Source organism: Centropristis striata, chromosome 17 (assembly GCF_030273125.1).
Source record: "Centropristis striata isolate RG_2023a ecotype Rhode Island chromosome 17, C.striata_1.0, whole genome shotgun sequence".
Taxonomy (NCBI): Eukaryota; Metazoa; Chordata; class Actinopteri; order Perciformes; family Serranidae; genus Centropristis; species Centropristis striata.
Genome location: NC_081533.1, coordinates 22250248 through 22273561, shown reverse-complemented (window position 1 = coordinate 22273561; position 23314 = coordinate 22250248). Strand labels below are relative to the sequence as shown.

The window sequence follows — 23314 nt, the reverse complement described above, 5'->3', positions numbered from 1 at the left end:
TCTCTGGTCAAGGCAAAATGTGACTAAGCATCCAAAGTCAAAGCCCGTCGCCCTCCCTACCGAGCCGTTTTCGCTGCTTCTGCCTCTTGTGATGCTCAGCTACGAGTGTGTGCCTGTGTGCACGTGTGCGCGCGTGACCGACAGCGCAGAAGAGCCAACCGGGGCCAAGGATTTCACCAGCTGCAGCTGCACAAATGAAGGAAGATACTCGTGAGCACAAACCTAATGAGCGCGATATTGTGTTTGTGCGGAAAATGTCGAGGATAAATGCACGGCATCGAAATACGACGGCAGCGAGGAGGAGGATTGTCGTCATTCAACTTTTGGCCATGGTTGCACCTTGCATTGGGTCTCCGCTGACGTCATATACCAACATCCCCACCCCCATCTATACACCTGAGCACACGCACAGGCGCGAGTCCCCCCTGTTGAAATAGACACGCGCACAGGCACGCATCTCACTCCTGCCAATTCAGCCGAATTAAAATGGGCACTGTTATTTATAGATGCCAGGTTTCATTTCTCTAGCATACACACCAAATCTGTTTTTGAAAAAAGCCAAAAATGAACTTGCTACAATTATTTTAGTGTTGATAACAATTTTATTTGGAGCAGAGAATACAAATCCATTAATATATTTCATATGTTGTGGACTAAAAGAGAGAAGTGTGACAGGATGATAATAGGATGAGGGCTTGAATGAAGTGAATCTTATAGGAGATTGGTGATGTGTATTCCTCACAAAGGGTTGGTGTGATTAAGGCGTCCTGAAATTACCAAACAAAAGTTGGTACAGATATCGTGACTGCTTTCTATCCACATGTGAAATTTCTGTGTTTTATTTGCACACGATACTGACCAGTGTCTGATGAAGGACCGGTCAAAAGAGCACCGGGTCCTCTGTGGGGCTGCACGGCCTGCCGTCCAACTGGTAGACTGGAAGACAGTTGACGGACCCTGGAGCCTTTCTTGTTGTGGTCCATGAGCCAAATGTTATATAACCTCTCAGGAAGGATGGGTGAAATTATTTAAGGACCAACCTCACTGTATATGTTTCTTCTATACAGCCCTAGCTGAGCCACTCAGACTTGATGAATCTCACAACAACTGCATGTTGTCTTCAATTACACACTAATTAATTCACTGTTTCCTCCCTCTGAGGAAACCTCATTATCTCTATAGTGTCTCCACCTGTTAAACTACATGTCAGTGCTGAGCCTATTTATTTCAAAAAAACTTTTTAAAAAAGGCTTGAAAAATGACCTACATAAAGGTAGGGCAACATTTGAGTATTTGCACCTTAATATTTAGTAAGAACATCAGAGCAACAGGCTGAATATTGGCTGATAATTGAGTCGTATCAAAAGACCTGATGATTAAAAAATATTGCTTCACTAAACTACAGCTGTATAGCAAAATACTTCTTGAAGCATTCAAAGGATATTGGCAGTGACAGGCAGGTAGAGGATGTCTGTCTCAGTGTGGATGATGATATCCTGGCAGATGTACTTCTTTAGCTCTACCTCTCCTGGTTGGACTGCACACATGGCAAACAGCTGAACCTGCAGTTCAACATGCAAACCTGCAGCCACCTAAACACACAGAATAGTTTCTCAACTTAACTTTTCGGAGATATCTTTAGAAATATCAATTATACTACACATGTATGAACCCAATGTAGGTTAACTCGTAAAAAAGGCTAATTCAAATATGAACATTTAGCTATCACAACTAGCTGGGAACTTACAGGTCCAGGATTGTAGATGACCCGGAGGCCTTTAGCAGGAGGAGGCTGTTTCACATGGAACCTTGCAGAGAGAGATTGAAACAAACCACAAATAGTTACAGGTCAAAGTTTTCCCTTTGGACTTGAAGGTGACCCACAAATTGCCTCCACCTATCCACAGCTCTCTTTTCTTTCAGACATACTAAAGGACATGTAAAACCAGTGGTAAGACTGCAATAAAACAGATGTTTATTCTCATTATTTCCTGGTTTTGAAACCTATTTTTTCCTGTGCATGCGTTTATCCACACTTCCATCCATTCACATTCTTACCTGCAGGTGTCGACACCCACGTTCTTCATCATGACAGTAATGGCAGAGGAGGTGCCCTCCTGCAGCGTGCCAAAGTCAACACTGGACGGGAGCAGCTGGAATCCCCTCGCTATGACATTTGGATCAGTCAGAGAAATAGTTCGACACTTTCTCCTAACAGGCTCTTCCACTGACAGGAACTGGAATGGGTGACACAGTCACATTATTGTGTGAAAGCGTGTGTGAACAATATGTCTGTGACAGAGTGATACAATAAAGAAGGTACAGGTAGGTGTCCCGATATGGAAAAGGAGACCATATTTTGCAGAAGCTGTAACTGAGAAGGATAGTCAGGGAAAATGGGTCACATCACTGATCATTGGCTGCACAGCAGAAACAAAGGGAAGCCATCGAATGTTTTACAACATGTTTTACAGTGGCTTATCACCACCTCTAGATGTCACTTCAGGATACTGTTTAATATTCATAGATAAACATGTCAAACCCAGGAAAATGTACAATGAAAATATGTCATTTAAAAAAAAGAAAACATGACCTACTCTTTAATTATATTACATTGTCTTAAATGTAAATAATAACTGAATTGTCCTTTTTCTTGATAAGGTATATTTTTATTTGTTTAAATGAACTTAAAATAGAATAGGCAATTAGAATTGAATAAAACACAGGTGATTTGTTCCCCTTAGTATATTACAGATTCATTTTTGTCATGTGAACGTTTGAGTACCTGCTGATTTGGTACGCTTCGAGGTTTAGAACTGAGGATAGAGGTTGGTAGTCTGACTTTAGTTCGCCTGAGCTTCCCAGTCACATCCACTTGAACTGACTTACATTGCCCAGATGAACCTCTCAGACTGCTGTCACCTAGCGCAGACACATACACATACACATAAAAACATGATAATTTGTCCATTCATGCCATTTGGAGCACTCAAATCACCTTACCTACATAACAAACAACTTGGAAATTATTTGAAAATATGTAAATAAATCATAATCACTCTTGGTGATAAACATCAAGGCTCTTACGGGGACCAGAAAAGCAGGCTTTGCTTGAACTGTTGGTTTTTGCACCGTGCCACCAAGAAATGGGACAGGTTCATGTACTTTCTTGTCTGATGATGCTTTAAATAGAATTCAGACTATGCCCTCAAAGTGTCCCTGCAATATTCAGATGTAGCTCCTGATTGATTATGCTTCTTGCTAATGTGAAAATAGCAGTTCTCACTTCATTCTGCTCTGCACTGCACTTTTTCACACATTATTGTTGAAGTTGCTGATTAGGGAATTAATTTAAATATAAAGCAAAGTAGGAAGGTAGGGAACAAACCAGCAGTCTTGGGCGTGGGGTTTGTGGGTCTTTTTTCAGGCATCTGGTCACTTCCTCCTGCATGACTGAGAGCAAAACAACAGCAGAGGTCAAGCTGTGTCTTAACAGCAAATGTCATTAAAACAGTTAGCAGTTTAGGTGAATAGATATTCTGTGATTCACAAGAACCAAGCTAAGGGCAAAATTAAACACAGTTTATAACATCCTCTTCATTACCTTGTAGACTGAGGAGGTGTTGGGTTTAAGGGTCTTGGTGCTGCAGAGACAGACAAAAGCACAGCATATTATATGGAATGCCTGTTACTTGATCTACAGTTGATGGTTTTAATGCACCTCTAAATGTTTAAAAATTGATTGTTTTAATCTCCAACAGGTCACCCTTTCAAATTAGCTCCATCTAGGCACAGTAGCTTCTACTGGATACTGACAGTATAGTAACTTACTGTTCTCTTGGGGGGCATCTTTCAAGAAGGCGTCAGGATTGTCTGACTTAGGGATCGGAGGAAGATCCATGGATAGCCTCCTCATGTCTGGTGTTTGGTGCCGCAGCAGATCCTGGAAAACATGTTGTGTGTGCTGTGTCTCTTTTCATTTAAGAATACATATTTAAATATATGTATAATTTATGGTAGTGAACACATAAAATACCTGGTATAATACAATATTTTCTGGGTGGAAGAAAGGAACGATGTTCTTCTTCCTCAGAGCCTCTCTGTACGCCTGCTCCTCACACATCTCCTGTCTGACGTACACATGCACACAGATTTAAAGATGAGTTGATTGCTACTAGTGCAAATATAATGTTCCTATGGCAGTACCCTCTTTTAACTCTTTTGTCCTTAAGAACTGGGGAATCTAATTTATGTCAAGGTAGTCAATAGTTTACTTTATACAGACTCAAAAAGTAGTGTAGGGAAGAAACCTATATTTACCTGTACTGTGCAAGTCTTTCAGTCCATTTGGATTCCTTTCCATGCGTAAAACTGGATAGCAGAATGGGTTTAAGAGGAAATTAATATGTGCTTATTTAAATATGTGGAAACCTGGTTAGCATCATATTATCTGATCAATCATGCATGCCATTTTAATCTCTCCAACCTGTCACTAGCTGCTGTGGCGGTGTCTTCTGAAACATCTGACTGCTCTATTGGGGCTCCAACTCCTTGACTGTACAGACTTGCTATCTCCACTGTGGATATATATAGAAGGAAGAAGAAACGTTCATTTACCAATCCAAAACTACATTACATGGACTCAATTTTAACTGCAGAATATGAAGTTCACATCCTCAAGTACTGCCGTCATGTTCACTTCAATTTAACAATTCATTGTATGTTAATTGAGAATTTCAATTTCAGACAATACTTTGATCCTCTGACAATAACCCCATCCACCCCTCACATGCCACATTATTTCTTGCTGTTCACTCAGTATTAGAGACAATTTTATTTTGAGAAAAACTGACTGGAAACATTCCCACAAAATTATTTCAGTTTAATTTGTCTGAGTAAAAAAAAAACAGTGGTTAGAAAATCTGGTACCTGCAAATGGAAATTTTATTTCAATGGATTTGTAATACCCACCGGAAGTCCTCTTGTCAGACGTGTGAGTTGTATCCTCTTCTTCTGCAAAAGACTTTAAAATACAATGAAAACAATTTACATTGTTGTTTAACATTAATGTATTCATTGTTTGTAGACTTTTCTATTATAGTTTTCATTGGGGAAAGACAATCATTATAACATCTTCTTTTCTGCTGCACTCTATCAGTCAAAGTAAATGAGAATATACCAATTGTGCATTGCACTGTGTGTGTGTGTGTGTGTGTGTGTGTCTATGCTGACCAGGACTAGATTGAGCAGATCACTGGCATGAACACTCTCCTCCTCAGTGCGAGGGTCTTTGACTTTGATCTCCTCTGATCGCTGCTCCCTCTCCATCAAACTCTCGATGTACTCCTGCAGTCAAAGGCACGTTTAACCATTTGTTTGTATCATGTAAAATGTGATGTCACACTCAAAGTGGCCTATACAACATAGTTTCAAAGCAGAAGTATTGCAGCAAGAGGTTTCAATCCTTTGCTTCACAAAAAAAAATCACATTACGCTTGTATCAGAGGTGTTGTGTTGGTATTTACTTTTAGATTAGAGATTGGCAAAAACACCCATTAAATACCAGTACGATACCTCTGATACAGGCATAATCTCTAATGTCCCAGTACAGTATTGAAAAACAGAAAACTGTCTGAGACTGTCTAAAAGTGATATTTTTATATATTTATTGGAATAAAAAATAATAATAATGAGAGAACTAAAACAACTTGTATTTTGACTAATTGTTTCATCATCCTCTCAGATTTAATCATTCCATATAAATGCAGTGCCGAGGGTTTGACCCTGTCTCAAATGCTCTCAAACAGTGAAACAACACAATTTTCATTCAATGACTTAGTGCTTCAGAAAGCATCTTTCAGAGGCTCATGCATGAGTCTGATAACAATAAAACTGGTATCTGATATCTGGTCGTATATTAATTCATTTAGTAACATGTTAACATGTAACATTTTATTCAAATATGTTTTGTATATATGTATGTATGTTATTATTACTATTTTATTGTTGTATAGACTCATCTTTTATTTATTTATTTTTATCATCACATGGGGGTTCTTGTTCCGGTTAATTTGACCTTCATACCAAATCAAACACTATCTATATTATAAGAGATAATGGTGCCCCTCAACTGTATTTAAGCAAGCCTTTCACTGTTAGAATGACTGAATGAAACAGTGAGTCATATTACCACAGACATGGGTTTGTTTTACCTTCAGTCGTGTGTCTACAGTATTTTTAAGTGGTGTGGTGAATGGTCGGTGCTGGTGCAGCTCCCTCAACTCCAGGACTTTAGGGCAGCTCCTGACAGGTTGATGCTGTGTTGCAGAACCACCAGAACTCTCTCTCAGAGTCAAACCTCGTCCCATATCAGTACCTAATGGAGGACCTGGGCTCTTCTTCTGGAATAGAGAGAAAGACAGAGGGAGGAAAATGTCAATGTTTGGCCATGAGTGTGTTGTCTGTGTGTACATACAGGAGTGTTTAAAATAATAGCAGTCCAATGTGAGTAACCAGATTAATCCAGGTTTTTAGTATATTTTTATTGCTACATGGCAAACAAGGTACCAGTAGGTGCAGTAGATTCTCAGAAAACCACCAAGACCCAGCATTCGTGATATGCAGCTCTTAAGGCTGTGCAATTGGGCAATTAGTTGAAAGGGGTGTGTTAAAAAATATAGCAGTGTGGCATTCAATCAGTGAGGTCATCAATTTTGGGAAAAAACAAGGTGTGAATCAGGTGGCCTCTATTTAAGGATGAAGCCAGCATTGCATTGCATGCATTTCTCTTTGAAAGCCTGAGGAAAATGGGTCGTTCAAGACATTGTTCAGAAGAACAGCATACTTTGATTAAAAAGTTGATTGGAGAGGGGAAAACTTATAAAGAGGTGCAAACAATTATAGGCTGTTGAGCTAAAATGATCTCCAATGCTTTAAAATGGAAGAAAACGTAAGACAACCATCAAAATGGATGAAAGAATAAGCAGAATGGCAAAGGCTCAGCCAATGATCAGCTCCAGGATGATCAAAGACAGTCTGGAGTTACCTGGAAGTGCTGTGACAGTTAGAAGACGTCTGTGTGAAGCTAATCTATTTACAAGAATCCCCCGCAAAGTCCCTCTGTTAAAAAAAAGGCATGTGCAGAAGAGGTTACAATTTGCCGAAGAACACATCAACTGGCCTAAAGAGAAATGGAGGAACATTTTGTGGACTAATGAGAGTAAAATTGTTTCCGGACCTTAATCCAATCGAGAACTTGTGGGGTGACATCAAAAATGCGGTTTCTGAAGCAAAACCAAGAAATGTAAATGAATTGTGGAATGTTGTTAAAGAATCTTGGAGTGGAATAACAGCTGAAAGGTGCCAAAAGTTGGTTGACTCCATGCCACACAGATGTGAAGCAGTTATAAAAAAACTGTGGTCATACAACAAATATATTATTTTAGTGATTCACAGGATTGCTAAATCCTAGAAACAAAAAAGTTTGTACAAAATAGTTTTGAGTTTGTATAGTCAACGGCAGAAACCTGGATTAATGTGGTTAGTCACATTGGACTGCTATTATTTTGAACACTACTGTATGTGTATGTGTTCACGCCTGTACCTCTGTTCTGGGGAAGTCCTGCCAGCTACGGTTTCTGAGGTTGGGAGGGGTGATGTCAGGATTCTGTTTACCCAGCAACCACTGGGACCACACGCTCTGGTGGCTGGGCTTTAGGATGGTAATGCCAAACTCATCTGAAACAATCACAATCACAAGCACAAACACAAACTTATTGTAATTATTGTCTGGAAATTGAGATTGCTTTCCCTATCTTTATTACGCTTTTGATAAGATAGTTAAATGAGAAAAGTGCATTCCACTTAATTGCCAGTTAATAAACATTTAATGTGAAATGTTGTTTTTAACTAAAATGTATCTAGATAAAATAATAATAATACACTGTATTTGTATTGCATCTTTCCTACATGAAATGCAGCACAAACTTCTTTAAACACCAAGTTTAAACAAATGGCCCAAAAACGCCAAGTGCTTCACATTGAACGAACATAAAATTAACCTATTAAAAACATTTTAAAAGCATTCAATCTATAAAATGTAAGTTATCACATATACGTGTAAAACAAATACATAAATGCATAGGATCACATAAAAATGTCATAAAATCAGTATTGAAAAGTGCTGCAGAGAGCAAGTGCAAAACTATTTAAATGCACTGGTAAAGACGTTTTAAGCTTTCTTTTAAACATATCTAACCAGCTTGCTCCTCTGATATCTATGGGCAGCGTGTTCCATAGTCTGGAAGCATAACTGACAAAGGCTGCATCACTGATTTTCTTTCTGCTGCTGCTGGGAACCTCAAGAATGAAACTGTTATTGAATAAGCCCCTGTAAAATTCTGCATTATGAGTATTATGTTTCCTGATTTTGATATTCAACTGTAGATATCCATCAGCACCTTGTGTGTCTGGCAGTGGTTCCTTAAGCAGTGCTATGGTAGGGTCAGAGTACGCCTGGTAGAGCAGTTCCTCTGCGGTTTGAGCACTCAGTAGTTCAGTACCAGAGCCATCTTCATGCACGAGAAACAGTCTGGAACACAAGATGTCGTTTACAGAGTTTAGGTGATGCTGCTATCCACAAAAGCAGTACAACTTTAATGTTTAAATACTGTCTCTTTACTGCTGACTTTGTATTCATACAGAGCACATTTTAATTTGTACATACAGCAACATTAAAGGGGTCATATGCTAATTTTCCGGTTCATATTTGTATTTTGAGTATTCTACTTCTTTTTTCTCATACTGTCTGTGCTGAACCACATGTATTCATCCTCTCTCTGAAATGCTCCAATTTTAGCACTCTTTGAGCACCCCCACCCCCTGTTTCTTTAAGCCTGGTCTGCTCTGATTGGTCAGTGTTGCTAGTTCTTCCACATCTGCGCTCTTGGTATATCTGCACCATCATTTCAGCCAGGGGATGACTGTAACAGCAATTTAGCAGCACTCATCCTATATATAGTAAAGTTGCGGCATCACAACCTTACAGATGTCCTGCCGGCTTGTTCCTGAATATGAGCTGAGTCTATTTCTCTGTTGATTGAGCATTTTTTTACTTTCACAGTATTTATATAGCACCTGAAACTGCTTTATAATTTAAAAAAAAGACCTTTAAGAGAGAAAATACATTTGACAGTACAGTTGAAAACAATTTTCAATCTCCTGCATTAAACTACCCAGACTAGCATTAAACAATAAAAAATAAAAAATGCAGCACATAAGAAAACACATGTATGCTCACCTGGGACAATGTTCTCTGTGTTTTAAATGAATCCTGGCCATTTCTCTGTCCTCCTCCTCCAGGTCCTCCTCATAGTGTTTAAGTGTGCTTGGTGCAGGGCTACAGTTCAACACTGATAACTGTCCATCTTCCATCACCTGTAATACACATGTACACAAAGTTTGAAGAACATTGAATGACCAATGGTGTATTTACATAACACACTGTCTTAACATCTTCCTTCTTCTTTAAGACTATGAAGAACTGTCTCTTTCATAAACTCTCAGTGTCTCTCATTGCTCTCATCAAACTAACCCATCTTTTTAGAATCCTAACCTGGAAGTGGTTCCCATCAGGGTCTGTAATGTCACAGGCCACTTTGCCTGTATGACTCATGGTGTAGCTTCCTGGCTGGTTTGTGGGAGTTCCACCCTTTGGACTGGGAGTTACAAGTGGGTCGGATGAATACAGACATTTCCCATCGCTTTGGATCTGTAGGAGTCCTAGACTGGATGGGAACACCTTGGATACACAAACAAGACTCTAACTTGGGTGCCACTTTTTGGCCATATCAACAGTGACAGCACTAAGATGAGTAATTAGACCAATTTGAACAATGCTATAATCACATAGAAACCCTTCACTTAAAAGCATAGATGTGATATTTGCTGTAAACTCCCCACCTGATAGGCTCCTTGATTGCTTCCAGTGATGACAGTTCCATCTCCTAAGAAGACGTGAGCCATGTGTCGCTCTGGGTACATTACCACCGTGGCACAGCCTTCTTTCTCCACCAACACCACCCGCTCCTTTGTAGACACACTCCTCTTATCGCTGTCACATGCACTCCTCTTACCATTCTCAGACACAGTATCGTCTGCAAATACACTCTCATCACCATTCCTAGACACACTACTTTCTCTTTCATGGCACACATGCTCAATCAGCTCTGTACGAGCATGTCCAGCACCCTCATTGTCACATGCTTTCCCTGCACTGTCCCCGCTAATCTCCCCTCCATTGTCACACTTATCCTGGATGTGCATATTGTCATAAATGCTGTCTGCACAGCGAGTGACACACACACACTCGATGCAGCCGCATGCACATTCAGAAGTTGATTTAAGGGTCACACTCTCAGGCTGCTCCCCTATAAAGTTAACAGACACAGGGACTCAGATCAGAGAAAATATTTCGACTCAATTTGAAGATTAAGTGCATATTTTTGTATGCTTGTGTGCCGTCTGTTGCTACTTCTGTACATCTGCATGTCTGACTGTGTGGTTGATGTGTGTGCATGTGAGTCAAGTATTCAACACAATGTGTATGCACTGTTTGCTGGTAACCTGTGTGCAGCAGTATATGTTGTGGTGTGCTTGGTGGTCTCTCTTGGTTGAGACTGGTGATCCTGGTTCCATCCGCATGTTCTACACTTAAAGATCTGTCTGGGTTCTGAACAGAAACCACCAGATCCTCCCGACTCAGCATCACCTGACACAAAAAAATATACCAAACAAATTATTCCAAGCAATAACAAGCTTTTTTAAAATGTGACAAATTCCCTATTTTGTCAGACTATCACAAACTTTAAGACACTCAGACAATTGAAGTTTCAACACGAAAAAAAAGTGTCGTACTCACTATGAAACCTTAAAAACAACTATAGTGGAAACAACTGGTAACCATGTACTGTCAGAAGTACTAGTGCAGTGTTACCTCATGGGTAATGGGGTCCGTAGCCTTGAAAGCGAGAATGGGCTCGATGGGTATGTGTTTGTGTGTGGTCCCCACAGTGTGGATGCGCGCTCCAGAAGGAGTGGTAGTTAACCAACACCCTCTTTGAGCATCAGCCTCCTTCTCTGAGCTCTGCTCTGTATACACACACACACAAAATATGCAGACAGTTTGAAACTGTCTGTCAGTGAAGGATGTTCAATAAAAGGCGGTTTGTATTCAGTGGTGCTTCACTCTGACCTTTCTTAATGTCCTCATTTTCTTGAGAGATGTTTTCGTCCTCAACTTCAGAGTCAGGAACCCACACCGGACCAGAATCCTGGCTGAAGCTGACTGAGCCATCTGCAAACAGAACCTGCAGTGCACATGTGTGATTTGAATTAGTCTCTATTTTTTCATAAAAGGTCATACATTTGTTTGTATGTATGCTTTAATATATGAAAAAGTGTTCATATGTTCACCTCTGTGGACCCGTCTCTCATGTATCGGATCACAGCTCCCTGGCTGGTGACAATGCGAGACAGTTCTTTGGAGAGGGAAGGGTCCGGAAGCTGCCCTACAACTTCCCTACCGTGAAGAGGAAAGCTCTGTTTCACTAACATGCCCTGCTCTTCCGACGACACTCCTGGACACAAAAACACACATAGATTATAAATATTTTCGAACGAGTCTTAGCAGTTATGGAATATTTTGGTCAGATTTTAAAGAGGGAACATTTCTTCCTGTCTGCAGCTAGATTATAAAGAAAGTGGCAAGATCCCCTAATGCTTGGGTGTGGGATACACACATCTGTGGAGGAGTGCATCACTGACCTTGTGTATCCTCTCGCAGAAATTGCAGCAGCAGGCCATTAGGAACCGACAGGTTGAGACTGTTGAATGGACTTGATGGCAATGCAGGCTGGCCTTTACACACCTTTGACTACACATAATCATAAACAAAAATGTACATATGATATCCCAGTAATATTAACAGCACAATTAGCAAATGCTCAAAACTACAGGTATTTTTGGCCCAAGATGGGTTTTACTATTTCATATTAACGTTTGCCAGCAATTCAACAATAATTCTTCATGGTTACTATGTTGTGTATGTATTCTTTTGTGCATGCATGTAATTTATGTGTTACCTGGGTCTCTGGGGGAGTCGTGTGGCTGGCTGGGCTGTGTGTTTTGGAGGCAACTGAATCCAGGTCTGTCCCCTTGGAACGGTGGGTGGAGGAGGAGAGAGGGATGGGGACACCAGTGGAGGTCTCTGGGGCCCTTTGCTCCATTTCCTCGGGATTCACTAGAACATCATCAAAGAGAAGCACAGTAAATTCTGCCTGCACTGTGAAGACATTTTAACATGGTTTAATCCAGACATAATAATAAGAATATTCAGAGCACTACAGTTGAACCAGTCCATAAGCACATTTAACCTGTTGTGCCAAATATAGGTAAAGGTTTAAATATCTAAATACAAATTAAAACCTAGTTAACTAAGTGCAATACCTCTGTATTCTCCTGTGGGGCCATAGACACTGTATGAGAGGTAGATTCCATTGTCTAACACTGCTGAAAGGGAGCCCTGTTTCATTCTTTTCATTTCCACAGTCTCTGAAAAGGACAGACACGCAGATACACCCTCAGGTCATCTCAGTTATTTGATCAGTATCATCCATGAAATTACATTTAAATTTTGCAAGGCTGGATAAAATCATTTTAAAATGACGGGCATGATGTCTGAAGGATTATCAGCAACTTTACCTTTAAAATCTTCTTTTCTGCCATTGGTTTCTTTGTCATGGGGCTGAGAGGCAGGTGTTGCTGGATCAACAACAACTTGGTTGATGTGTGTGTAGAACTGATGACCATCCTTCTTTACAGCCACTTTCATTAGGCTGGAGCCTAGAGAGAAATGGTACAAAATGCAGGGGTGTACTTTGAAATCACCACTGAGTATCAGTGTACAATAGCTGAGCTGCACTTATGTTTATATGTAGATGTAGAGTATTTTCTACATTTTCTACTTTATCTCAATACCTTCAACATAGCTGATACTCTCCACAATGATATGTCCTCCATCTGAGGGGAAGAGGTATTGGAGCTGACCTGACACATGAATCAGCTTTCCATCCATGCTGTATCCTGTGAAGCCCTTCACATCAAACATAGACACACAAAACTATTATTTTATGTATATTTTTCAGCATCCAGATCTGCAGGTATAAATGATTAAGTTACCTTCTACACTAGCCTCTAAAGTGGCTGATTAGGGGTACTGGAAACAACATACCAGAACTGACATATGCTTCTTTTATTAATGGTTTTGTGTGTGTGCCTTTACATTGAATGGCTCCTCTGTCAGATGCAGTTCTTTGTTGTCCTCAACAGGGGGTGCTGTGGTAGTGATGGACTCTGTGGGAGTCTTGGCTGAGCTGCCTGCTGTCTCTGCTCTGCTCTTCTTGCCACTAGACAAAGTTTTACTTTTCTTGCTGTCCGTTGACTTCGCTTCCTCTAATGGCTGCTTTCCTTTTGGTGCATTCTCCTTCTTTGAATTCTTGGCCATCTCCTCGTCCTTTAGCTGCTCCTGTTCCAACTTCCATGCCTATAACATCATGCACACACTGTAGTCATCAATGTACCATTGCTGACCTCTCCAGATTGAACCCTGTCTGAGCTCTAGTCCCCTGCGACCCTCAAAGTATAAGCAGTTATAGATAAAGACTGGATGCATTTAGATACACAAACCAAATCACCAGGTGAACTACTGACTTTAAGGGAGCCTTTTCTGATGACTGGTTCCAGAGTGTCTTCCTCCTCTGCAGAATCTGTAGCATTTTCATCTGATCCAAAACAAAACAAATATTGTATGTATATAGTGGTAGGTATAGTCATATCACCAGATCTTTATGTTGACAAGGTACAGTACCTTTCTGAGACTCCAAAGGGCTGACATTTCTGAGTTTCACTGCCTCTCTCTTTAATTCTTCTGCTTTTGTCCAGTCTGAAATGTTATCTGCCACATACTCCAGGTACTTCCTATCAGAAGGTAACAATGACATTTAAAGTATCTGGAACACATCCACACATATACACTATTTCACTCGTTATGCTATAGGCTGATAAACAAAAATGTCAGGAGGATCTGGCTTCTCTAGTTTGCTGCTACTGAGAATGTTCATATTTGCTAATTCTAATTATGTTGTTTATGAAAAACATATTCTTTTGTTTTCCAACACAGAAAAAACATTATTTTCATGTCATGCCGGAAGAAAACACCTGAAAAATGTGAATTTGCAATCTGACCTGAATTTGACATCAGTGTGAAGGGCCACATCCCAGAACTCCTTGCACTGACGAGAAGGGCTCATTGGATTGTGACAAAATATGTACAGTGTGTTGTTGTGACTTCCTCTGAAGGTGTCCAGGCAGCGGTATTCTTCCGAGGCCAACTGAAGCACCTACAAATAAAAAAAATTAAATTATATACACAGCCATCCATAAAGTTGGAATAAAATATTTTTTACCTCTTTCCATGAAATGCTTGCGAAAATGTGATTTATTTTTGACAGATAAAGTGTATATCTTCTCAAAACTTTATTAATCAATCTCTTCCAAACATATCACAAAGAAACAATCAACAATGAAACCTCAATTAACAGAGAAATGTGTCTGAAAACAAAATTATTCCAACTTTATGCACAACCATGTATTGTAAGTGTAAAACAAAAAAAAAGAACTTGAAAATATATTTGGTTTCAATCCAACGGTTTAAAGCTGAAATACGATTATCATGGTGTTTAGTCAAGTCACCTGTGGGAAGATAGAGGCACTGTGATGTTCAGCATAGTGCCAGTCAAACAGAGATCTCAGCCTCAAGCTCTGAATGTCAGATAAGTCCAGCTGACTACACACTCTCCCACTGATCTGCTAGAGAAAAAGCAATATGCAACATTATTGGGAGAAAAAACAGAATAAATGGCCATTCATTTTTTACTATGCCATAAAAATGGGGGACTAAAAATATAAACAATACCTCTGTGTTACCAGGGTTTTCAGTGAGAAATGCTGGACCTACATGAGAAATACATTGTGAGTAATGGCACTGAAGTTGAGTACAGTGTCTTATTGTACATACAGTTAGTTAGGAGAAGCAAGCAAGTTTCTTAAGTCAGTTGTACCATGTGCCATATGTGAGTCAAAGTCACAACATCACAGTAACTCATTTAACCAAAGTAGTAACAGACCTTTATTCTGTAGCTTAATAAGCTGCTGTTTAGCGAAAGATAGTGGGTTGTCCCAAGGGATTATTATGGATGCCTGCTGCTCTGTTAGTTCCATTGGTCCCAGTGGTCCAGGAACATTAAGTAGTACACCCTTTTGGTCCAGCCTGGTCAGTGGCATACTCTCAAATACACTCTGATGAATCAAACGCTCCACCTCCATCCATGACACAGCATCTGTGGGATATCACAACATCATAATATCATTTTGAGCTAATGAAGCTTTTTCCCCCCCAAGACTGGCCAACTTCCAACTATAAGTAATTCCCTATTTGGATCAATACAGTCATAAAACTTGACAATAAACTGCCAAGAATCTGAGACCTATAAGTAAATTAATAATAGCCATGAATATACTGAGCTGAGGTATACAGTTGGTTTCTGACCATCTGTGCAGTAGTGTTGTAGCTGCTGTTTGATTGCCATCCAGCAGGAGTTACTGTTCATCTGCTGAGCCACAGAGTGGATCAGCTTCCACACTGGAGACAGCTTCAGCATTGACAACTCCACCTTGGCAGGATCAAAACCCTGAACCACCTAAGAGGGACACATACACACACACAAACACACAGTATATAAACATTTTTCAAAAAGACTAAGGTCAGCATGCAACCAGGATAACACAAATTATAGTCTATTCAGAACCAAAATGGTAAATTCCATATGTCAACAAGAAAGAATCAATTATACACAACTGTAAAAATTAAAAAGAAATCTACTTACACTGGTGTCCATCAAGCGCAGAGCCCTCTCGTTATGATGCCTGATAACCAGAGGGTGCTCAGACTTCTTTTGCATCTCTTCAGCTCCAAAGTTTTCCAAGAGCCTCTGACACAAAAGAGAATAAAACAGAGTCAGAGACAATAAAAAGAAAACTCTGAATTGATAGAGACTTTTCTTAACACATGAAGGAAAAAAACAGATGGGTGACTTTTTTTTTTTTCAAAGTCTCCTGAGAAACTTTTGTGGGCTCTCTAGCAGAGAAAGTCAATGTCCTTTGTGATTGCTACAGCTGGCCACCAACCTGCTGTGACTCCTGGCACTGGGGTTTGTGCTGGCTGCACAACCGACTATAATTATATCATTATAATATATTGAGGAAATCACAAGAGCCAGTGTTCAATCTCACTGATGGTTTACCAGCTTCTACAGTAATTTATTTTCAACATTTTGCAGCACATTTCAGTGTACACCTACTCTAATGTCTTATAGCACCATCTACTGGCCTTATGCCGTATGTATTTGTAGCAAAAGTGATGATGGACAGTAATAATTAATGTGGTAGTATGAATGAAAATCAGGCCAATAAAATCATCTATAAATTAAAAATATATATATCATTTTCTAATTAATATATCATGTACTATGAGCTCTACATAATGTTCTATAACTAAAAGCTGCAGCCCAAAACAGACCCTCACATTTGTTTTAATAAATATAAATATTGTATATTTCTATAAGCCTTTTTGTTTTCATTTCATGCTTGTGCATGAACCTACTCAATGCAGTGACAACAGCCTTGACGATTCTATCATGTGGTATAAAAGGTTCTAAATGTCTCTCCTGTCCTTTGTGAGCTGCTTTTACAAACATTTTTTTCTTATCTTGTTAGAATAATCTGTGATTCTGTCTCTGTTGTCTGTCTCTGTGTGATGAACATCACTATCTATGCATGCATAATTCACTGTGTGTGTGTGTGTGTGTTTGTGTGTGCCCTCCCTGTGCATGCAAGATGCTTTGATACAATGATCACGTGCTAACATTGTTTTAAAATTGTGATTACTCTAAATACATCCATAATTAATACACTTATTCCATCTGCTTAACTTTTTCTGTCCTACTTAGAGTAAGATTCTACAATCACAAAAATATATATTTTATGTTTTATATTTTATATAGACATTGAAAAATATGTGTCTCCAATAATATCTCTGCAAGTCATAACAAGGCAGGAGGTTGTGTTTTGAATGTTTTGGTAACAGCTCAGGTCACGGAAATGGTGTGCTGAGCAGAAAGATAACGGTCTTCTCTGCTTGACATGACATGTCCACAGTATTGATTAAAACTGACAAATCGACACATCGAGAGGCGGCACCTTCTGGAAGAGTTCAACCTACATTCTTAGTAAACATTGTTAGGCTATAAAACTGGGTTTTAGGCAAATTATACTTGGTCCAACCTCCATGAACTGACCAGCCTAATGTGATGTCAGGGACGTGTAGATTGAACCCAGAGACCCTGTAACTGCACATTTCTTGACGTATTGTAATAAAATGAAGTAAAACTGAGAACTTGGACGTCCCCTGTTCATCCTTTCCCCATCAAACGATCAGTGCAGAAAAACAGATGAGGACTTTGTGTTGGAGTCAGATAATTTAATTTTAAAGGTTTCCTCAATGCATTTCTCAACAATCTTCAGCTACTTCTGTAGTCAGCCCACATAGTAAGTAACCTTTAACAGGACCTGTAACTCCACTGAAACTGCACGTACAAAAGTTGTGAATTATCTTTTGCATTTGATCTCTCTAACTCTCCTATTTCTATGTCCCTTCTAATTCTCTGCCTATTTTCTACTCCTTATCCTCTTTTTACTCAGGCTTCTCTGTGCTAGACTACCAACTTCCTTTTGAAATGCAAACAACATAAAAAGGCACCATGATGTTAATCAGGAACTTTTTCAATAAAATATACAGCATGTTGCATTCTCTTTATGCATTCTAGGGCTGTCTGATGAACTACAAAAACAGATAAAGAAAGTGCAGATCCATTTCCTCTTGAAGGCAGGCATTACACCCTCCTCCAGCCGGCCACGTCACATTTAAGCCCACCCTACTGTGTGCATTTTGCAGCACCAGCACTCTGACGTGACAGTGGAGCTAGTCCTGATTGGCTCTTGTGTTCAAGAGGACTGGCCCTGCCCCCAGTAACACAACCCCCGTTTGTCACCCCCTCCTGCATAAAAAACAGTGTTGCATTGGCCGGGAATCGAACCCGGGCCTCCCGCGTGGCAGGCGAGAATTCTACCACTGAACCACCAATGCTTACATGAAGACCACTTCCATCCCATTTTTGTTATATGTGCATTAGTGTATAGTTACTGTACCTTCTTGTCTTCTTCATTCTGTGCTGTAGTCAGCAAGTAATTTAACATGTGGCTTTTCTCTTCTTCGGTGTGCACCAGAGGCAGGAAGCTTTGGAGCATGAAGCTGAGCAGCTGATAGTCTAACCCAGGACCACTGTGAGGTTTGGGTTCCTCAGCCTCACGGGACACTGTGGACTGCACCTAAACAAACAAATGTGCACACAAAGCATTAAACCACCCAAACACAGTCATAGTAGACACATTTTAAAGAAAAAATGACCCTTTAATCAGCCTTAATCACATTACATGATGTATGAATATCTAAAATCAAAATATAAAGAGTAACCCTTTCCAAGTGTGTGCCTTAATCATAGACTGTATAAAATAGGCCTTAATCCGAGGGTTTAAGTAAAACTTTATGCAAATCTCAAAAGCACTCTTCTGCTGACTACATTTCAAACAAATTACTAATATCACACATACATAATGAGGGATCTGTTACAAAATATATTTCTCCCTTATAAATCTTGGTCTGATCACATACTATACACCCACACTCACAGTATGCACACAGACCTGTTCCAGCATACAGTGCATGATTAGAGGTACAGAGCAGGCTTCAGGGGGAACCAGGTCAAGTAGGTTGCTATAGTAACGCATATCAACATCTGTAAAGTGAGGAGGCTGCTCGGTCTCTGTCCACAAAGAGGACACAAAGGAAAAAGGTTAGTTTGTCTTGCTAGTCTTAAGCTTTTAAATCTCTCTCACACACACACACACGCACACACACACAATAAATTATTAAAGACGTTTTTACCTTGATCTTGTTGGCTTTCCTCTCGCACCAATTTCTTCTTTGAACGTGGAGTTATGGGTAGAGGCGTCGGTACAGCCTGGCACAAGAAACACACATACAAAGTAATACGTATTTAAAAATAAATATTCAGACACTAAAATACTGAGTTCACTGGGTATTGTGGAGGTAATACTTCCACTCTAAATTATTTTGGTTGAGGCGACCCATAAGGAAGGATTCAGCAAAAGAATCAGGCTCCAAAGAGAGGATATTGCTTAATTGGTTTGTTTGTTTGTTTGTATATATGTATATGAGAGAGGACTGGGGTGACAGGTATTCTGGATGTGGCACTTTTGTTTTAGTCCATTAGATGTCACTGCTGGGCTTTCCAACACTTGGTGAGATCTAACCATTCTTTGGTCTCAGTATATGTTGTGGGATAGGTCATAATATACCATGCTGTAATTTAATGTAACAATCTCTATGATGGTGAAGAATTTCACAAATAAAATTTATTTTTTCCTTCGTCTCCATGATACCAGACAATTAGTCTGCAACGAAGGTTACAATGAACATTTAACTTCACAAAAGGAAATGGTCACTGCAATCCCAATCCAAACAAGATCAACTTAAAGGGTTTACAGAGTTCATGTTACAATCACGACAGACTGCCCAATAACCATGGCCAACAGCAGAGTGGCGCAGCGGAAGTGTGCTGGGCCCATAACCCAGAGGTCGATGGATCGAAACCATCCTCTGCTATGTCAGCATCTTTTGCTCAAGAAATGTTAGAGGAAGAGAGAGAAATTGAGACATTTGTAAAACAATCAGTTGATTGATTGGGAAAAGAATCTGCAGATTATTCAACTATGAAAAATAAATGTTGGTTGCCTCTGTGTAGTTACCTCTGTAGGCTCAGTATCCAACACAGCAGTAGGTACACTGATGAGTTTGATGCTGTTTAGATAGTGCTGATGTTGCCTGCGCCAGTCCAGACAGTCATACATGAGATTGGCCACACACTCAAAGATTCTGCTTCCTATCTCCAGCTGGACACACAGTGACCAAATCACAGATTAGGATTCTTATTCAAAATTAAATCACAGGAAATGTGAAGCCGGATGATTAGCAGGCATAACAAGACAGAGATGTTGAAAAGAATGGTCAAAAACTGAATACCAAAATGTGAGACAATATGTACAAACAGCAGAATATATATATATCAACACACAAGAAAATCAACAATGAAATAATAAGGGTCGCATTTCAAACCCTCCTAATACCAGTCTAACCACACATCACACACCCACACTCAATAAATGCACACAGTCCTGTCCCAGAATACAGTGCAAGATTAGATTGCACAGAGTAGGCTTCAATGAGAATAGATCTATGATACATGATATCTGCAAGGCCTATAACTCACCTCAGCCTCAGGTTCTTGTATGTGGAAGGGAGGTAAGAGATCTGGGATAGTGCAGCTGAGCTGAACCACATCATGGAGCTTTGAATGTGGTGGCCCGCTGTCCAAAACTGGTCTCAGACCTGACCAGAATAGATCCAACTTACTGGCCTGCGCAGCAAGCTCTATACTACCATGATCCTCTGCTTCTGGCAAACACAAAGGAAAGGACAATGTAATGTTGATAGCAACGTACAATAAATAAAGGTTGAGTTTGAATCCATGTGAAAGCTATCATAAAGATGTGATGTGTGCCTTATTAAGTACACATTAAGTATACTGAAGCCTTTTTACCTCCATCCAAAACTGGTCTCTGCTCACTGCCGCCCTCACATGCGTGTTGACCCTGCGGTCCCTCAGAAGTTTGTGTGTCCTCGGAACACAATTTAATGACATTTGCTACATGTACACCTATAGCATCAAGTGCCCCAATGAGGTGGGGCTGGTAGAAGCCCAGCAGCAGGATGTAGTGTTGAGGACCATCCTGTGGTTCGTCATCTATGCCCAGACACACATAACACAAAACACAGCGAAAGACAGTTTTTTCCTAGCATTGTAGATTTTTGAAGTCGGATAACCCACACACACACAGGGTTTAAATTAGAATTTTTACCTAAGAACTTTGGTGGCTCAACATCATCCCTGCGTTTGAGCTTGGTCTTCTCTTTGGAAGGTAATACAGGTGAGGGTGGACTCTTTCCCTTTTTATCAGAGACCTTGGCCCCTCCTTTTTCCTTGCTGGCAGATGGAGGACCAGCCTTTGCCTTCTTCTCCTCAGCCTTAAACACCCATAAATGACTTAGTCGCACAAAAAGAACCCTGAGGAAAATACTTAATTATAATTATTAACACAAAGAATTATACACAGAAGAAACACTCACCTGCTCGGCTTCCCTCCTCTGCTGATCGTTGGCTTTGATCTGTAGCAGCTGGAACTTGAGTATTTTTGCCATCAGGTCACAAGGTATCTCCTGTCCTGCATCCAGCAGAACCTTAGCATGCTCTGTAACCTACACAAGATTAAAAAAACCACACAGAGAACAAAGAAATAAATGCACATGAAGAATAAAGCACACAAACACCAAGGTTTTTTTAAAGGCTATCAGAAGGCTATCAGAAGACTGACAACATTTAAAAAAACTCTGATTCCCAAACCTACCTCATAGAACATGGGAATGTCATCAGGCCTTTTTGCTTTAGGATTTCCTAATTCATGGATCTGCAAAAAGGGAGGACAGGAGAACATTTTTATTTGACACAATAGAAAGTGTTAGTTCTTCACTGACACTATTTTTGGATGTTCCATGCAGTAGATCAGTAAAAATAAGAAAATAAATACTGGGATCTAAGAGAAGATTATTTTTAGAATACTCAACACATGACGTGATTTTGACGAAAATCAGTTTACAAATTTGGAAGTAATGATTGTAGAAGAAAATGTGGGAAATGGGACCTTTCCGATTATACAAGATTTTAAGATGTGAAAGCTACATAGACACACAAGAGTTTGGAGTGATAACTCAATGACATTACAAGGTTAATTTAATTTGATATGAATAAGTAAACAACATTAGTGTTCTGTTTGTTTTGTGACAATTTAAGTAGCCTACTGTATGACAGCAATTAGAGTTCTAAAAATACAAGAGCAGTCAGTAGTAAAAACAACTTGAACACAACTAAGAACACCTTAGCAAGAGTGCTGTCCAAGGTCAAGAGGTTGAAAAGTTTGCGTAGTGGTTTCTGTACGGCTAAAGACATAGCATGGGTCAGTCTGTCTTCCTCTGGACTTCTCCCAACCACCAAAGACACACAAGTTTGCCATGACTCCTGGAAAAGACATTAGAATGACAGGATAGCATATATAAATACACTTACAAGGTTAACAGCCACATCACTTCTCCCCTTTTTCTATCTAAACGTTACTCACAGAAAAACTTACAATTTTGCAGCGTGAGGAAGCTGCAACATCACAATACAACTAATAAACGGTGAAGTTGCAGTGAAGAAAGGTTTACTGGAAAGAATAGAATTTCAAACTAAGACTTCCGGTTTCGGCATATGACCTTCTAAATAAAAGCTTACGGTTTTAAATGTGTGTGTGGGTTTTTTTTTTACATATCTGATAAATTTCCAAGAAAGTAAAGTTATGTTTGGCAACATATTTTTCCCAAGAAGACCCAGCGACCTTATTTACGCAGCCGACATTTTTGCGAGGAATATCCGTTTTAAATCTGTTCTTCCACCTAAAATGAGGACATTAAATTAGCATAGCTAAATAAGCAAGCTACACTGTTAACAGTAAAATATGGCTAACTTGTGTAGCCTCAAGAAGCCACTTTGTTTGATGACGGACACTTTTTTTTAACACACCACTAGCGTTAAGTTTAGCAGAGGAAATAAGTTAATGAGCTAACAAACCTCTTCAAACTGTGCTTTGGCGAGACCAGCCTCCCAGTTCTTGTTGACACTTGCTGCTCCAGACGCAGCAGGCTTTTTAGCTGAACCCCTTTTAGCAGCTTTTGGTGGCATTTCCACTCAGTGACAATAATCTACATTTAATACAACATAGAAACAGTCCTAAACGTATCAGACAAAATATGGAATTAAGCTAGCGTTTTTATAAAAATAAAATAAAACGGCGAGTTAACGTTGCCTGCCAACGTCGTCTGGTGCTTGTGTTGCCCCTGACAACTGTT

The 23314-nt window shown here is 39.8% G+C and overlaps 1 protein-coding gene and 1 non-coding gene across 5 annotated transcripts; both read right to left on the bottom strand.

The window, feature by feature from the left end:
• Positions 1-591: 591 nt before the first annotated feature.
• spag17 (sperm associated antigen 17) lies at positions 592-23314 on the bottom strand. 4 transcript variants are annotated; one of them, XM_059355484.1, is made up of 49 exons: positions 23037-23314; positions 22305-22445; positions 21778-21837; positions 21500-21628; positions 21232-21397; positions 20913-21116; positions 20583-20767; positions 20062-20205; positions 19178-19253; positions 18922-19055; positions 18382-18561; positions 16002-16106; positions 15665-15815; positions 15243-15455; positions 15032-15069; positions 14809-14925; positions 14302-14456; positions 13925-14034; positions 13768-13838; positions 13340-13600; positions 13036-13150; positions 12760-12900; positions 12505-12609; positions 12141-12298; positions 11824-11932; positions 11473-11636; positions 11252-11366; positions 10994-11148; positions 10624-10768; positions 9961-10427; positions 9614-9799; positions 9299-9435; positions 8460-8590; positions 7604-7737; positions 6213-6401; positions 5233-5346; positions 4972-5023; positions 4487-4577; positions 4321-4371; positions 4037-4130; positions 3832-3943; positions 3605-3644; positions 3389-3453; positions 2786-2922; positions 2059-2237; positions 1748-1808; positions 1445-1592; positions 860-1018; positions 592-767 (listed from the first exon to the last, which is right to left on the bottom strand). In XM_059355484.1, exons 1-49 carry the CDS (start codon positions 23145-23147, stop codon positions 739-741), a joined length of 6534 nt encoding a protein of 2177 aa, XP_059211467.1. In that variant the 5' UTR covers positions 23148-23314; the 3' UTR covers positions 592-738. The 4 variants fall into 4 exon arrangements, with proteins under 4 accessions (XP_059211467.1, XP_059211469.1, XP_059211470.1 ...); XM_059355486.1 differs by having other exon boundaries at positions 14809-14922; XM_059355487.1 differs by having other exon boundaries at positions 18937-19055.
• On the bottom strand, positions 18249-18319 carry trnag-gcc (transfer RNA glycine (anticodon GCC)). The gene has a single exon. It is a non-coding gene; the product is annotated as a tRNA-Gly (tRNA).

Excerpts from the sequence above, each read along its gene's own strand:
- spag17 (XM_059355484.1), bottom strand. The coding sequence starts at position 23,147 with ATGCCACCAAAAGCTGCTAAAAGGGGTTCAGCTAAAAAGCCTGCTGCG. Across the intron at positions 16,107-18,381 it reads AGAATGAAGAAGACAAGAAG|AGGCTCTTGGAAAACTTTGG; the intron begins GTACAGTAACTA and ends CTTTTGTGTCAG. Across the intron at positions 12,299-12,504 it reads CCCCACAGGAGAATACAGAG|TGAATCCCGAGGAAATGGAG; the intron begins GTATTGCACTTA and ends ATGATGTTCTAG.